General features: G+C 30.7%; 1 protein-coding gene across 1 annotated transcript in view; it reads left to right on the top strand.

Moving 5' to 3' along the window:
* LOC129217666 (kinesin-like protein KIF21A) overlaps nt 1-15467 on the top strand; it is an 80347-nt gene that overhangs the window by 36039 nt on the left and 28841 nt on the right. Inside the window, exons 13-25 of the mRNA XM_054851994.1 lie at nt 135-359; nt 977-1037; nt 1633-1702; nt 2487-2678; nt 3210-3403; nt 3509-3755; nt 3829-3881; nt 3989-4057; nt 5862-5933; nt 6586-6705; nt 8604-8705; nt 11119-11290; nt 12881-12929. Of these exons, the coding sequence (XP_054707969.1) occupies nt 135-359; nt 977-1037; nt 1633-1702; nt 2487-2678; nt 3210-3403; nt 3509-3755; nt 3829-3881; nt 3989-4057; nt 5862-5933; nt 6586-6705; nt 8604-8705; nt 11119-11290; nt 12881-12929 (1626 nt within the window). The remainder of the gene's footprint in view (nt 1-134; nt 360-976; nt 1038-1632; nt 1703-2486; nt 2679-3209; nt 3404-3508; nt 3756-3828; nt 3882-3988; nt 4058-5861; nt 5934-6585; nt 6706-8603; nt 8706-11118; nt 11291-12880; nt 12930-15467) is intronic.

The raw sequence follows: 15467 nt of genomic DNA, 5'->3' as shown, positions 1-15467 counted from the left end.
AACGGATAGCCATAACAATTTGCTCAAATTATATTTATATCACTATTTTGCCATTGAAAGTTTTATTGAATACTGTCAGTTTTAGCTATCATTTTAAGCCTTCTTTTTTCTTTTCTTTTTTGTAAATTTTTTAGAGCTAAATTGATTGAATATGAAGAATCATGTGCACTGCTACGAAAGCAATCGCAAAGACAATCCCCCCGTTGCTCGTTTACCCCAACCTCAACTGTTGCAATTACTGGTCAGTATGATATAAGAGTAGATACAGCTCAGTCTGTCACAGAAGTGTTGGAAGAGGCCAAAAAGAATGTTCAAAGATTGAAGCGTAAAGAAAGAAAGCTGAAATCAACAACGACTGTGTAAGATTCTTTGCTACTGAGTTTGTTTTCAAATGTAACATTGTTTTTTCTCAATTTTTGATTGAAAATTAAGTGATGGTAAATTTTAATGTTGATTGTGTAGCTTTTTTCCTCCGCATGTTTGTTTTTCTGCTGTTTTTAATTGGTTTTGTTCGAGTTTAAAAACTGCTTATTTTGATGCACGTATGCTCGATGAAATTTGTAAGCATGACTGTTTGAGATTTTTTTAAATTTTAATTTACTCACTGAAGTCATATTGTTAGATATTGTTAGGCCTTTTTATATACTTTTTTAAAATTAAAATGGTATGCCTCATTTTGATACAGTTGTATGGAATTTTTATTATACATCTATCCAATCCAAATAAAACATGTCTCATTGTATTAATACAGTTAAAGTTGTAAAAAATAGATCAGATCTAAACTAATACAAGCCCAAGTTTTGGTGTTAGCATTATATGTTCTTGTCTCTATTATATAAGATTTCACTGTCAGTAACAGCAATATTAAGAAAATACGTAAATAGTTTAGTCATCGTGAAGTGCTAAATTTGAATCTAGATTTTGTATAACTTTGCATTGCATAGTGTTTAATTTTTTACTACATATTTTTTTCCAGAAAAGAAAAAGAAAATGTTAATCTTAGTGATGAAGATAAAGACATTGCAGATGAAAATGAAGTAATTTTTAAACTAATAGTTCTGTATTAAAATGGCATTATTGAGCAATCCCAAATTGCTTATTATACCTCAGATAGCTCCAGTTTTTTTTTTTTTTTGCTTTGAAGTGTTTTTTTTTTTTTTTAGTTTCCTTGTAACTTTCTTTGCTATTGGATTTCATTTTAGTTTTAATTTACAAGTATACATTTTGCTGCACAAACTTACACCTTTTCTATAATTATATACATATGGATTTTTTGGAAACCTGGACAATGTTCCTGACTTTGGGTAACTTTTTTATTACATTTAAAAAAAAAGAAAATGTTTTAGACTATATTATAAGAGAAAATGAAATTTCATCACATTATATTATAGGGGAAAATGGACTTTCATCTTGAAATTTTATTGATTATCTCTAGCACGTCTTCTTAGTATATAAATTCTAATCAATTGAGAATTATTATCTTTTTGGAAAATGTAGCATGAACAAAAGTAACATAAATAAGGCAATTTCCGTTGCTATTTCTGAATTGTTTGTTTACTTCATGGTGTTTTTTCGAGAATTTATTTTATGTGTTCTAAAAATTTGTTTATTCATCCAGTCATCTATTTTTAGAACAATGAAGAAGTCTATGAAGAAGATGGTAGCAGTTCTGGTTCTGATACAGAAAAAACAGATCAAGATGGTAGGCTTTAAAGTTGCCTATGTTTTATAGTAAATCATATTACTTCATAATGTTGCTTTTATCTTCTTTTAGTTCTTTTAATCCGTACTTCAACTCAAAAACTTTTCATTGAAATATATATATATATATATATATATATATATATATATATATATGCAACTGCTCAACATTGTTTAATTTAAAAAATAAAGAAATACCTTCGTGCTGAGAAGTAAAAGAAAATATTGCAATGTTAAGTTGCTCAATCTCCAAGAAAACTGAATATGACATACAGGTACTTTGCAAAAAAAAAAAAAGAAAAAAAAAAAGAGCATTAATTTGCACTCTTAAACCTTCATTGTGTAAAATAAAAGAATACACTAACTGGCAGTTCTCTGCAAGTTTGACATTTAATGTTGCAATATTTTATTTTACTTTATTGTTTAATTTACTTGTACTTTATACAAAATCACCTCTCTTTTATCATTATTACTGTGTCCTACCACAAATTTTAGAATATATTTATATATATATGTGTGTGTGTGTTTGTAAAGTATTTGGTGTCTGATGACAAATAGTACACATCTCATTCTTCAACTAAGGCATATGTCCTCAGGCAGAGATGTTTACCAGGATGTCCTGTATTTAGTTTTGAACAGCTAATCTTGCATGCAAAGTTTTCTATTTTCTTCAAGGTCGTTGAAATTTCTCAACTCTCTTGCTATGATATAACAATGCAAACATTCCTTCTCTTGAATGTGAAAAATACTAAATGTTTTACTTTTTATTTTGTCTCTTGTTTCAGAAAAACTAAGTGAAAATTTGGCAGATCTGACTTGTGAAATATCCTTGAAAGAGAAACTCATCAAGCAGCTGGAGCATAGTCAGAACCGCATCCAGAGCATGAGAAAACACTATGAGGAGAAAATAACATTGCTACAGGCTAAAATTTTAGAAACTGAAAGGGAAAGAGACAAAATTCTATCTAATTTAGGCAGTATGTTTTACTTATTGATGTTTAAATTTAATAATATTATTATTATTTGTTTTTTTAAGTTGAAAAATTATGTTGGAAGAATTGGAACCTACACTCGCATCTTTGCTCTAAGCATTGTGTATCTTTTATTATTTGTTTACTAATGTACAAATACATGTACATTGATTTTTTTAGTAATTTATTTGCAGTTTTTTTACAAATTTATTAAATTGTTGAAAAGGTGTTAGAGATTAAATTTCTTTTAAAGATTTTTGTTTTGAAAGAGAAATTTTTCCAAAGTAATTTAAAGGTTTAAAAGTAAATGAAATATGGTTTTGAAAAACTTGTTACTGGTTTTTATTTTATTACACTTAAAGTTCATTTTATAAGCTTGTCAGAAATCTAATTTTGCATATTTACGAACACTTTTCTTTTGAAAAATTTATAATGGCTTTTTTTTTAAGTGTAGTTTATCTTTCATGTAATATCCGAATTTTTTAGATTTGTCATGAAGTTAGACAAAAAAAATTGCATTTGTTTTCTTATATTCAGAAACATCTGAAAGCAAAATAGAAGAAAAGAGAATCCGAGCAGATTATGAGAAAAAGTTATCTTCTTTGAAGAATGACATGAAGACTATGGAGTCCGCTAAAAGGCAGCATGTTCATTTCATGAATAATGCTTCTAATTCTGAGAACCAGTTGAAGAAATTGAAGCAAGAAGTTGCTGAAATGAAGCGAGCTAAGGTTGGAACTCAATATAATTTCTATTTTAAGATCATTTCTTGCATTTTTTTCCAATTTCTATTATTATTATTATTTTATGAATATGATTTTTTTCTTGCCTTACAGCAAGTTTTAATGAATAAGATGAAAGAAGAGGCAAAAAAATACAGAGATGTAGAACAGAAACGCAACAGAGAGATTGCCCAGCTAAAAAAAGAAAAGACAAAGAAAGAGTCGCAAATAAAAGCTCTGGAAGCTGATAAAAAGCGCAAGGAAACAATGTTACAGCGTCGAACGGAAGAAATAATTAGTTTACGTAAAAAGACTGTTGTGAAGTGTGTCTCCCCAAAAATATCTGGCAGATGGAGAACAGGTAAAATTTTATTTTTGTGTGCTTTTGAAGAAAAGTATTATGAGCAGGCTAAAGTTGTTAATACATTTTGTAGGTTTGTTTTCACCAAAAATTGCTAAGCAGAAATGGCAAGGTCTGGAAAAAAAGGTAATTATGTGTGTTTTTTTTTTTTTTGTATTTTTTTTTTTTGAAGCATTAGATGTTTTTATTTTAGAGATTTTAAGAGAAGTTACTGTTTTAAATTTTCTTTTTAGATAAATAAATTAGTTTTACACAAGCAAAGTATAGCAGCAATAGAAAAAGACATGGACCGATGGCTAAAAGTAAGTTTCTTTTGTATATGTGAGTGCTTAGGCATGTTTTAAACAAGATATTCTGTATAATCCTTAGAAATTTCTAAATGTGCTTGGCTTTCCTCATTGCTGAGCTTAAAAGATCAAAAAGTTATTTTAGCTGAGTCAAACTTTATTTTGTTTTTGATTTGAATCTGTTTGATCATTTTACTGCAGCAACAGTATGTTAGATTGTGGTTGTGTGTTGCTTTTAGGTATAAGAAAGTTTTTGGACATTAAAAATACAAACAGTGATGTGTTTTGTTTTTATGAGTTAGTTATATAGAATCACAATCCAAAATTGGGAAAAATATTTTTTTGATCACGAGATGATTATTATTTTGATCATTTCAGAAGGGAAAATGCAAAGATTTCTCGCACATTAAGCACTTATTTAATTTGTAATAAATTAGCATTGATTCTGTAGATATCACTATAGTACTGTGACTAATGAGTTTATCTAGCTGCATATCTGCTTGTAGTTGATTCAGTTTTCCATCCCTCTTGAATGCAAAAGCATGAGTACCAAGTTTTCTTGGGCTGATTGATAGTTGTACTTTGGGACTGACTAACAAATTAGTGAGAACAACTACCAATTGTCACTGTAGACAGAAGACTGTCAGTTAGGGTAAATGGAGACATGGAATAAATAGGTGGGTTTCTTTAGTCAAGTTGAAGATTCATTTAGTAACATATTTCCCCTTCATAGCTTTTTTTGATGTGCAATTTAAGTGTTTCCAATTGCTCCATACATCCTGTCCCCCTGCGATAAAGGAGACCAACCAAGTGTCATTCTCCCTATTTTTTCAAAAGATTATATTTTGATGTAAATTATACTTTTGTGTGTGTTTTGCATAAAATTAACTCATAATTTAACTCTATTTTACGACTTTTCTCTTTTAAATGATGACAGATTACATTTGAAAGAATAAAAAAATCGCATGTGATCTACAGGTTACGGATTGCTTATTGTTGGTGTAGAACTTTTTAATTTTCTGAACTGATTTGGTATCTTGTGATTATTTACCTACATCAACTTTGGGGTAGAAAAACAGTTTAGATTTACAACTAGCCTCTGGGTCATATGAAATCATGCTAGGTCAGTGGCATACTTACTGTATTGTAAATGTCACAGTTGCTAGGAATCCCCACCACCTTAACATTACGGGATCCAAAAAGGCACATGAAATATATTTTAGGTACTTTTGCTCATGTCTAAGGGGTCCCTAAAAATGCCTTACTATGGGTAAACTGGTAAATCCATCAACTGGCTGGGGTGAATGTAAACATAATTTCACTCGTTAACAATGTCTTAAAGTTGAATTTTTCATAACTAGTTGCTCTCCGAGAGTAATTTTGAACACAATGCAAAATATTTTTATCTCTCAATTCATTTGAAAAAAAGAAAGGGAATTCAAGTTGAAACATTAAACTTCTGTTTTCATTTACTCCAACTTACGAAACGCACTTTAATGATTCAATGTGGACTTTCATTCATCAAATTTTGATTTTTTTAATAATTATAATTGGTAATTACTCCTGGTGCTATTTAAATACTAGTTTTAAAGTTTGCCATTTTGGAAAGAAACTTATGACATCAAAAGGCATCAAAAAATATAATAATAAAGTTTATTTTCTGTTTTGAATTGCAGCACAATTAAATTCCAGAATATAAAGTAATGAAAGTAATTTACTGCAATGATATTTGTGGAAGGATCAATTATCTTGTGCAAAATTTAATGTATTGAATTAATTAATCACCTCCTATTTATTATTACTATTTGTGTTCATTTAGGAACGAGAAAAGCTGGGCAGATGTTTAGAAAAGGTGACAAGAAAATATGATAGAGCAATTATGGAAGGAAAGGTAATTTTTTGATACAAATGAAATGTTTACATTTGTTGTTGCTAAAAAAATTTTTTATATTTTAAAATGTTGCTAGTCAAATTTGTAAAAATCACATTTTTTAGCTAGATATTTTTCCTTTTGCAGTTGAAAGTTATGTACATTTCAAGATTTTGTGCGCAAGCGCAGTGCAACGCACTATTTGCATCATGATTTATGCATCATGATTTGAAAATAAACTATGGTTATATTCATGAAACAGTGAATAAATAGTTACTTTTAAGTGTCATATAATTGTGTGTTGCTCAAAATTACCAACGTCAGAATAAAGGAGTAGAAATATTTTCCTTTAAATTTGTGTATGCATGTTTCTGATCTAATTTTTAAGGAAATTTCCACATATACCTGTTAATTTTTCACCAACAAGTGATTTTTTGAAATATTGTCCTTAAATACAATTTTATTACAGTAACTGTAATTAACTAGTAAAGTATTTAACATTTTGGAGATGAAATTATTGAATTTGCTTGAACTATAAAGTGGTTATGACAGATGTTCTGCTGCATGAAACCTCTTTTATTTGCTCATCGCTCTTAAAGTGATATTTTTTGGAAACATTTTTATTGATCCGTAGTAATTTTGCCTAAATTATATCTGGAACATTGCTTTGTAGGGACTTGCTGTTATAGCTGAACTTGAAGATGAAATTGAAAGCTTAAAAGCAAATATTGATTATGTCCATGAAAACATATCTGACTGTCAAACTGGGATAATGCAAATGGAAGAAGCAAAAGTGAGTACATTACATTAGAATATAAAATATTTGAAACAATTTCATGCAATTGTAGGACATGTTTTTCTAATTTTCATTCTTACAAGCTTCTGTTCATGTTTATTTTGTTTTTCTTGAGTTACATAGTGTATTCAAAACTCCACACAAAGTGTAACATTCCACTGGGATACATTGTAATAGCTTGACATGCCTATCTATTATAGTGCTCATTGTGATCAACATTTTTCTTTTCTCAAATTGAGATATAGGGTATTTCTAGCTAACCAAGAGCGGATCCAGAAATGTTTCAAGGAGGGGGCGGTTGAATTTTTTTTTAACCTTTACTATGTATCTAATTACATATGTTTGGGGGCGGAAGGGGGGAGCTGCATTAACATTTCTATCTAAAACGTTTTAAAGCATAAAGACTTAGCCAAGGAGGTCCACAAATCCACCTGTTTACCATTTCTATCGAAAGAGGTATTTTAAAACCGAGTTTTTTGAAACTTCAGTTTCGAAAAATTACTGAATCCATTATTTCACCTAACACTACCAGAAATATATAAAATCTCGTCTTTAACACTTGAATTTTGTAAAATGCCTCAGGGAGGGTCTCCAAACGCCTCTTTCTTACATAGTAAAAAATCGTTAAAACTTGCCATTTTAAAACTTCAAATTCTGAAAAGTTTTTGGGCGGAAGATTTGAGCCTCTTTCCTTTCCTTAACATCATAAAAAACGGCCTACACTTTCGTTTTAGAGCTTCACTTCGGAAAATTTCTGGTGCAGGCTCTCTCAAGGGAGGGGTGATCGACCCCATCGCCCCTCCCTTGCATCCGTCCTTGTAGCTAACAAATGTAATTAGCTTAATTTCCTACACATGTGTGGATTTTCTGTTAAAAAACGTATAGGTAATGAGGTGCATTTACTGCACTATCCCGAATTATCTGTTTTCTTCCCTTCAACATCTAAGTATTGAACCTCAATTTATGGGATTCACTAGTAGACTGCTTTGTCGACACCCGAAGATTTTTTTTTCTTCAAGTAAATTTAGAACCTCCGGATAAGCTGCCAGGGATTTATCACGGAATGGATGGAAATACCATGCAGGAAGTTTTGGTACATTAAAATTAACTTAATTTAATTTTCAACTTTGTATTATTTTTTAAGTAACTAAAACCAAACAGAAAAAAAATAATTTTTTAACTTCCAGTCGTAAATTTTTTGAAGAGAGAATATATTTATTATTTTTTATGTGAAAGCATTTATTTATGTTAACAGTTATTTAGCAATTGTTACTACTAATTTGTATATTAGGACTTTTGTTGGTTAGCATTTTTGTAAATTGTATATTTTTCCTTTTTATTGAAACATATCAAAATTTCTACTTCCGCCTCTGTAGCTTAAGTTTTGTGTTCAGTTATTTTTTTAGCAAATGTTCATTTTTATATAGTACTCGCAAGTATTTCTTTTTTTAACTCAAACTTCGCTTTGTATATTATTTAAAAATAAATTGTCTTGCCAACTAACTTTGAAAAAATATAAAATAAATAAATAAATAAAAAATAAAAACTATGCTGCAGTTTCTTGTAAAAATGTTAACTCACTGGCTATAGTTACTTCTTATAAATTCCTACAACCCTACAACAAAGCCGAGCATAGCAAATGTTGGAATACTACACAATTGAATTTTTAAAAAACAATAGCTGTTTTAAAGCTTTAATACTTTCTTTTGTTCTCTATAGAGTTCCTTCAAATTCAGAACCAAGAAATTACTTCGTTTCTTTGTTTGTCATACTTTTTTATCCTTTATGCATTAAACATGGCTTTGTTTTGTGTGTTTTTTTTTTTGCAAATGTTTTCCATTTTTGATATTATTTTTTAAGATCTAAAAGCATTTCTTGTTACTTTTCCTTCTCAGGAACCTACAGATCCAGCAGATATTATTGGCTCGTTGAAAAGTATGCAGTTTGAAGAATCTCAATATTTAATAGAGAAGATTGTTAACATGGCAATAAACCAAGTATGATATTTCTATGTTTTCCTGTTCAATTTTTCGGGGGGTCCATCCCGCCTAAGAGCAAGGGTGCACCTTCCCCCCACTCTTCTAAATATCAGAAAAAAAAACCCTCCAAGAGCAAAACCCCCTAAAAATGAGAAAAATACCCCCTCAAAACAATCCCCCTGAAAATTTCAATGACGCAGTCTGCACCATGACCCAGATGGACACCTATGAGTTTGTCATTCTTCGATGTTCAAATCATCAACAGATTTTTTTGCCGATAGCGGTGAAAAAAATCTGTATAATGTCTTACTTTTTACTTTTGAATTTTGATAAAATATTGATAAAGTTTTCTCGATCTCACTAAAACACCTTTGAGAAAAAATAAAAATGATACTGTCATAAAGTACTTCAATTTTTATCACTTTACTAATGATACCAGCTTTTTTTGAAACTTCAACCCTCTGTCCTTTTAAGTGGAAAATTGGAGAAAAATTAAAACCGTGCATACAAGTTGAACCTAAACTATCTGAAAAAAATTACTGTTATTTTGAAAGTTTTGGAAAATAAACATTTTAAAAATGAGGAAAATGAAATGTAATGAGCATGCTCACGACCAAATGTGTGTGCTTTTTATACTTTTGTACAAAAAGGTTCTGGGAATTGCCATTTTTGTAAAAGGTTTATTTTGGCTATTATAATATTTGAAAATTATTGTTTTAATTTTTATCTAATATCAATTAAATTCTATGTTATAGCCATATTGAATGGGTTTTTTTTATGAACATTCATTTCCATGCGATCAACTATTATGTAAATTTGGAAATCCAGCATTTTCCCTCTTTCCTAGTAGTCAGTCTTTTACTGTAATTTAGTTTTTAGTCTACTTTCCCAGTAAAAGTTAGAAGGAAGAAAAAAACATGAAAAAAAACCTAATGCTTCTTAAAAATTTCGTGAAAAAAAAGGCGAAAATAAATAAAATAATTAAATTAATATTGAAAAATTAAAAATTGGAAAGTAGGGTATTGAGATGGGGTGATGGGGAAAAATGTCCATAGGTCTGTCCTCCCCCCCTATAACTTTTAAGAGAATAGTCCAATTTGAACTAATTTATTTTTGCTCGAAAGATCTCAGTGAGGATACCTCATTCCCATATTTTTTGACTTGAACAATTCTTTGTTTGATTTCAAACTTAACATTTGCACCTACAGGGAAATTCAAGGGAAATATAAATTCCGAACTTATATAGAGGCGAATTAGCTTCAAACAAATTTTGCAGGAAATTGCTTTTGATGAGGAACATGTATGGAAAATGTCTTTTTGATTTGAACAATTTTCTGTTCAATTTTAAACAGTTCACATTCTTTAACATATGCGCCTACAGGAAAACTAAAATTCCATCTAGATTCCAAACTTAAAGGCGGATGTACTCCAAACAAAATTGGTTGGAAATAGCTCTTGATGACTAACTTCAGACTCCGACTCCTAGACTTTTAAGGCAGTCGACTCAGACTCCTGTACCCGAAAATTAGTCAGACTCCGAATTCCCGATTTGGACTCGGACTCCGTAGTTTTGGTAAAAATTTAGACACAGAGGAAAAATTACTGAATCCGACTTTTGGAAATTTAAAGTCTTCGACACCAATATTGAGAGTCGCAGGCTGTAAGGGAAAATGACTGATTCTGACACCGAGTCTTTGTATTAAATCCCCCCAACCCCCGAATCTGACTCTTTTTTCCCCAATATGAGAATGTCTCTGGCGGAGAAATTCGTAGTTTTTTAGTGTTCTATGTAAAGATATGTACAGACTATTATATTTACTTTTTTTGACAATGAATTTTTTTTTGTTAATTTGACATTTTGTTTTTTATTTATTTAGAAGTACATTTATTAAATTTTTATATATGTATGTTTTTTGGCAACAGGGTTAAAACAACAGATTTTTTTTTGACATAATGTATTCATTTTAATGAGCTTATTATTTTTCATTCTGAAAGCGAATTACGATTTTTTTCATGGATAAAAATGTATTAGCTGCTTTGTTTAAAAGGTGCTACTACTTAATTTGTTCTTTTATTTTCTTTTGTTATTTATTTTTTTATGCATTTTTTTCTTCAGATTAGCAAGGCATATTTTATTTCTAGAAATCAGTTAATATGATAAACAGTTATGCTTAAAATAATTTACGATTTTAGCTAACTTTGAGAGCATCAATCAGATACTAGAAAGACAATATCGGTTTATGGGAAGGTAGGTTCGTTTAGTTCTGGACGAAACTTCTTGTTATTTCAAAGCCAAGCTATGCAAAATTATATCAATGTTTCTGAGTGTTTTTTCCCAAAAATTATTCAGGGAAAGGTTTAAGAACTCATATCATTGTTAATGTAACATTATCATTGTTGTAAATTTAGTACATAATTTGAAATTTTGCAGAGTTTTCAAGCCGCACAAAAAGAAGCAACAATCAAGGAATTAGAATCGCAGTTGAAACAAGTAATTGAAAATAATGCTGTTCAAGAGCAGTTACTATTTCATGTTGTGCAACAAGCAAATGAGCATTTGTCTGGAGTTATTGAGCTAACAGCTGCCAATAATGAAGAGCTTGGTAATAATATTTTATAAATCAATTTATCTTCTACTTGAGTTTTTCTTGAATTATTTCGGTCAGATAAATATATAACTTGTTTCCAGGGTTGGCTTTCTGCCGGCAGAAACCAATTTCTGCCCTGCCGGTGGCAGAAACTGGTTATAACCGGTATAAACCGGCAGAAACTGGCAAAAATTAAAAAGCATCTTTATTAATTCAAGTAATTACAAAATTATGTTTGTTTAAGTAAACTAAAAAATTTAATTCCATTTCATCATTGTTAAAAATAAAACTCATTGCCCTTGATTTAGTTTGATCAAAAAGAGAACTGTTCAACTGCAGATGCTTGTAACATTTGGATTAATCTAAAGGACATTAATCTTTAGGGCACTTAAGAAAAAGAAGTGACATACAGATTTAAACAGACAGTTACTGGTTGTCATTTGCTAGTTTATATGCGTTATCTAAATTGCTTGGGATCAAAATTATCATGTGCTCAAGAAAAAAATGTCAGAATTTTACTTGCCGATAGTAACCTCGATTGTATACCAAATATCACAGCTTTACAAAACAAATTGACCCTATTTCCAGTCAAGTTTTAAAACCACCCCAGTTACTACATAATGGACCAGTTTGAAAAATATATACAATTGATGAAAGTTTCATGAATCTTTGCTGGATCCTTGATGGCATTGCCATCTAGTTCTTCTGTTGCGAGAGTATTCTGTTATTTCTCCTCTATTCATATTAAATTAAGAAATCATTCATATTTTCAATCCACCTTTTCTTAGAAACAGCTGCAGAGTGCAAAAAACATAATGTTTGATTTTTAATGATATTGTAATTAAATTGTGCTTTGGCTAACATTTTATTATTTTCCTGTGCTAAATTCCTATTGGGTATCAAAGATTTCTTTTATGTCATTTTTTGAGTTTTTGCCAGTTTCTGCCACAAATGTGGCAGAAAGGGGTTTTTGTCATGCCAGTTTTAACCGGTTTCTACCAGTGGTTTTAATTACCTCGGCAGAAACGGGGGCTCCTTCCCCCCCCTTTATTTTCTTTATTTGTTTATTAATTTTTTTAAATGATACTTTAACAATTGAAAAGCTCTTATATTTGTTCTTTAGAATGATCGGTACCTATGTAATGATTTCATGTTATGTTTGCCGGAATTATGAGGTTTAACTCTTTGTAATTCTGAAAACCATGGAGTCGTATTTGGCACTCTTGGCTTCCTTAAGAGGTTTTCCATCTCCAGCTCAGTCACTTTCCTATGCTGGGCTGATGAGTGCTAATAAGCACGAAACTGCAGTCCTCGGCTGGAAATGACTAAGCTTTATTTCATGCATGGAGTCCTATGTAAATTGGTGTAAATTGTAATTTTCATTGCAAGTTGTGCCTTATTACATCGCTATTCATCATTTCACATGAATAATTACTGAGAATTTATATTAGTGAATTGGAATATTTTAGCATTATTTTATAATGTTTTCTATCCTGCAGTTGTTTTTATAGTTTTATGCAAACAAAGTTTTAGAATTTTGTATCGAGATGAATAGTTACTTGTTATTGCACTTGGGTATTATACAGTTTTTCTTTTTTCTTACAGAACATCGTAGGAGTAACTCAAACTCTAGATCTCCTTCACCATCTGACAGGTAGGTTATTAAATCATTCCTTCCCCCTTTTTGTTGCATTATTTCTTCACAAAGTGCCGAAATATCCTTTTTCGAATAGTACTTCTTACATATGTGAATGTGATGTTCTTTTCGCTAAGTTAGGAAGAGAAACCCTTGTGTAAATTTGAAGTAATCTTGAAATTATTAAACTAGTGTTTTCCCCAGAGCAAAAATGGGGCAGGGTGCTTCGTGATAAAAGGCTGCTTCAATTGAAGGGACTCTTTCTCAAAGGAATGTTGTAGTAAAATAGGCACTCTTGTTTATTTATTATTGTCGTTATCATTTTTTAAATTAAATGCATACAAAATGTGAGTATTTTTCAATAGAAAATTTAATTCAAATGATAAAAAGTTTCTTAATTCTCAATTCATCATGCTGGGAACTGAAGTTAGATTCGTATTCAAATCAAATTCCCGTTCATGAATGGAAAAATAAAGATCTTGCAGCAGTGAGATTTCAATTTGAAAATTAATCTTTATTTGTTAGAGTAATAAACATGCTGCAAAATTGAACCTCAAATATTTACAGTTTTGATATAGTACAGGAAATACAAATTTTCAAATTTGAAACTAAGTTTTGTTTATTTATTTGTTATTGTGAAAATTATTTTTTTTTCTCTTTCTTTATTTATTACTATTATCATTCTCCTTCCCATATCATTCTGGTGGACATAAGGGAAAACATAATTACCTTTCAATGTTTGCATGAACTTTTATCCCTTTCAATAAAAAGGGTTTCCTTTTGTAGTCAGGTGTTGCTTATGTTTCAAAGAGACTAGGAAGGGCACATTGAAAGGTGCAAAAAAGAAGGCAGTGTGCACTGAAGGTTTCCTTAAAAGAAGCACTTTCCTGAAAATGCTTGGGAGTTAAAATCAGTATTAGAGACTCTTAAGAGATTTAATTTTTTAAACATTAACTCATTTTAGAAATTTTAGAAGCGTTTGTTGGTATAAGTAAGAGAAATATATACCGAGCTGCCAACTGCCCTGAAAAAATGGTAGTTTCTACGAATAACAGCTTTAAACTACAACGCTACAAAAGCGGGTCCAAAAATTATGATTTTCTGTTTTTTCTTTTTAATTTGTAGTCCCAAGAACACACAGACACAAAAAAAAAGAAAAAAAAACATGAACTGCATGAAAACTAAACCGGTTTTTTCAGCAAATTGAACTTCTACTTGTGTGCTGACGGTCCTGCGCAACAAGAATCACTCTTCAAAAGTTGCGTGGTGTAAAGATCGATCGGTTTTTAGATCACGACGCTGATCCAGTCGGCAAAAAGCGGAAAACTGCAAAAAAATTCCCTGAAGAATATAAATTTTTTAAATTCAGTATGAATATTTTCTGTATCATATTTGAAATTTGTTAAGTATCATTGTTTTTGTTCTCGATACTGTTGACAATTCATCGCTGTTTAGATCTGCGGCAACTGCCACGCTCCCCCCCCTCCCCCCCCCCCCCCCCGCTGCAAAATGCTGCTACGATTTTGGATTTTCAAATGTTGGCAGCTCTGAATATATATAAAAGAAAAGAAAATGTGTTCTCTCTTGCCTAAAAATATTTCTTTATTCATTAAGGGCTGATTTCCCTTAACCATTGTAGTACTTAGGGGCTATTCATTAATTACGTAAAGGTCCCGAGGGGGGGTTGGAAAAATCTCTACATACCCTTACTTTGGGGGGTGGTCAAAAAATTCTTATCTAATATTTTCCAAGTCAATAGTTTACATTGGAAATCGAGCGATCAAGTAGTTTGGCTGGGATCATATTTCATTTGTGTCTGGAAGGTTAAAAACATATTATGAGTAGCGGATTTTTATTTGTTTTAAAAAGAATGAATAGTGTAAAATATAATTAAAGAGTCGCACTATGATTGCCATGTATTATTTTTAATTAGCATCGCATCATATACAAAAAAATGTCAAAAAAGCATTCAGCCTAGAAATAAATATTTCTTTACAAAAAAAGCAGGGTTCGTGCACTCCTTTAAAACTCCTCCAATACTCCTTCATTCAGGAATATCTTTTGAAGGGCCCTTCAAACTCCTTCATTTTGGTTTTAACACCTTCAAAACTCCTTCTTTTTTTAGTTCACGACTGCATACTTTTCCTCTATGGCAGTAACTAAATATACTTCGATCAACAGCTCAACATAGTCACAAGGACAAAGGTATAAGTGATTGTGTTAAAAAATAACAATTGTTTAGAAAATCGTAGTTATGATAGTGTAAAAAAGGTCATCCACATCCGCAAGTGATGTCATGCCTTGAGGGGTTCATGAAATTGTGACAAGGAGAAGAGAGAGGGGGACAAAAAGTGACATCACAGAGTTATTACAACAATATGTTTATAAAAAAATATGACGCATGGGCGCCCATATGCAAAATTGTAAGGGGGGGGGGGGCTCAGAAATTTTAACCATGGTTTAGCAGGATATTTTCCCTATGGAGACAAATTTCAGAACAGACTAGAATCATTAAAATTTGACATTTTTAATTATTTATTCATTAATGGCTGGAGA

The sequence above is a fragment of the Uloborus diversus genome, chromosome 2, assembly GCF_026930045.1.
Source record: "Uloborus diversus isolate 005 chromosome 2, Udiv.v.3.1, whole genome shotgun sequence".
Lineage (NCBI taxonomy): Eukaryota > Metazoa > Arthropoda > Arachnida > Araneae > Uloboridae > Uloborus > Uloborus diversus.
The sequence above is the reverse complement of the archived record's forward strand: the minus strand, read 5'-3'. Positions and strand labels throughout refer to the sequence as shown.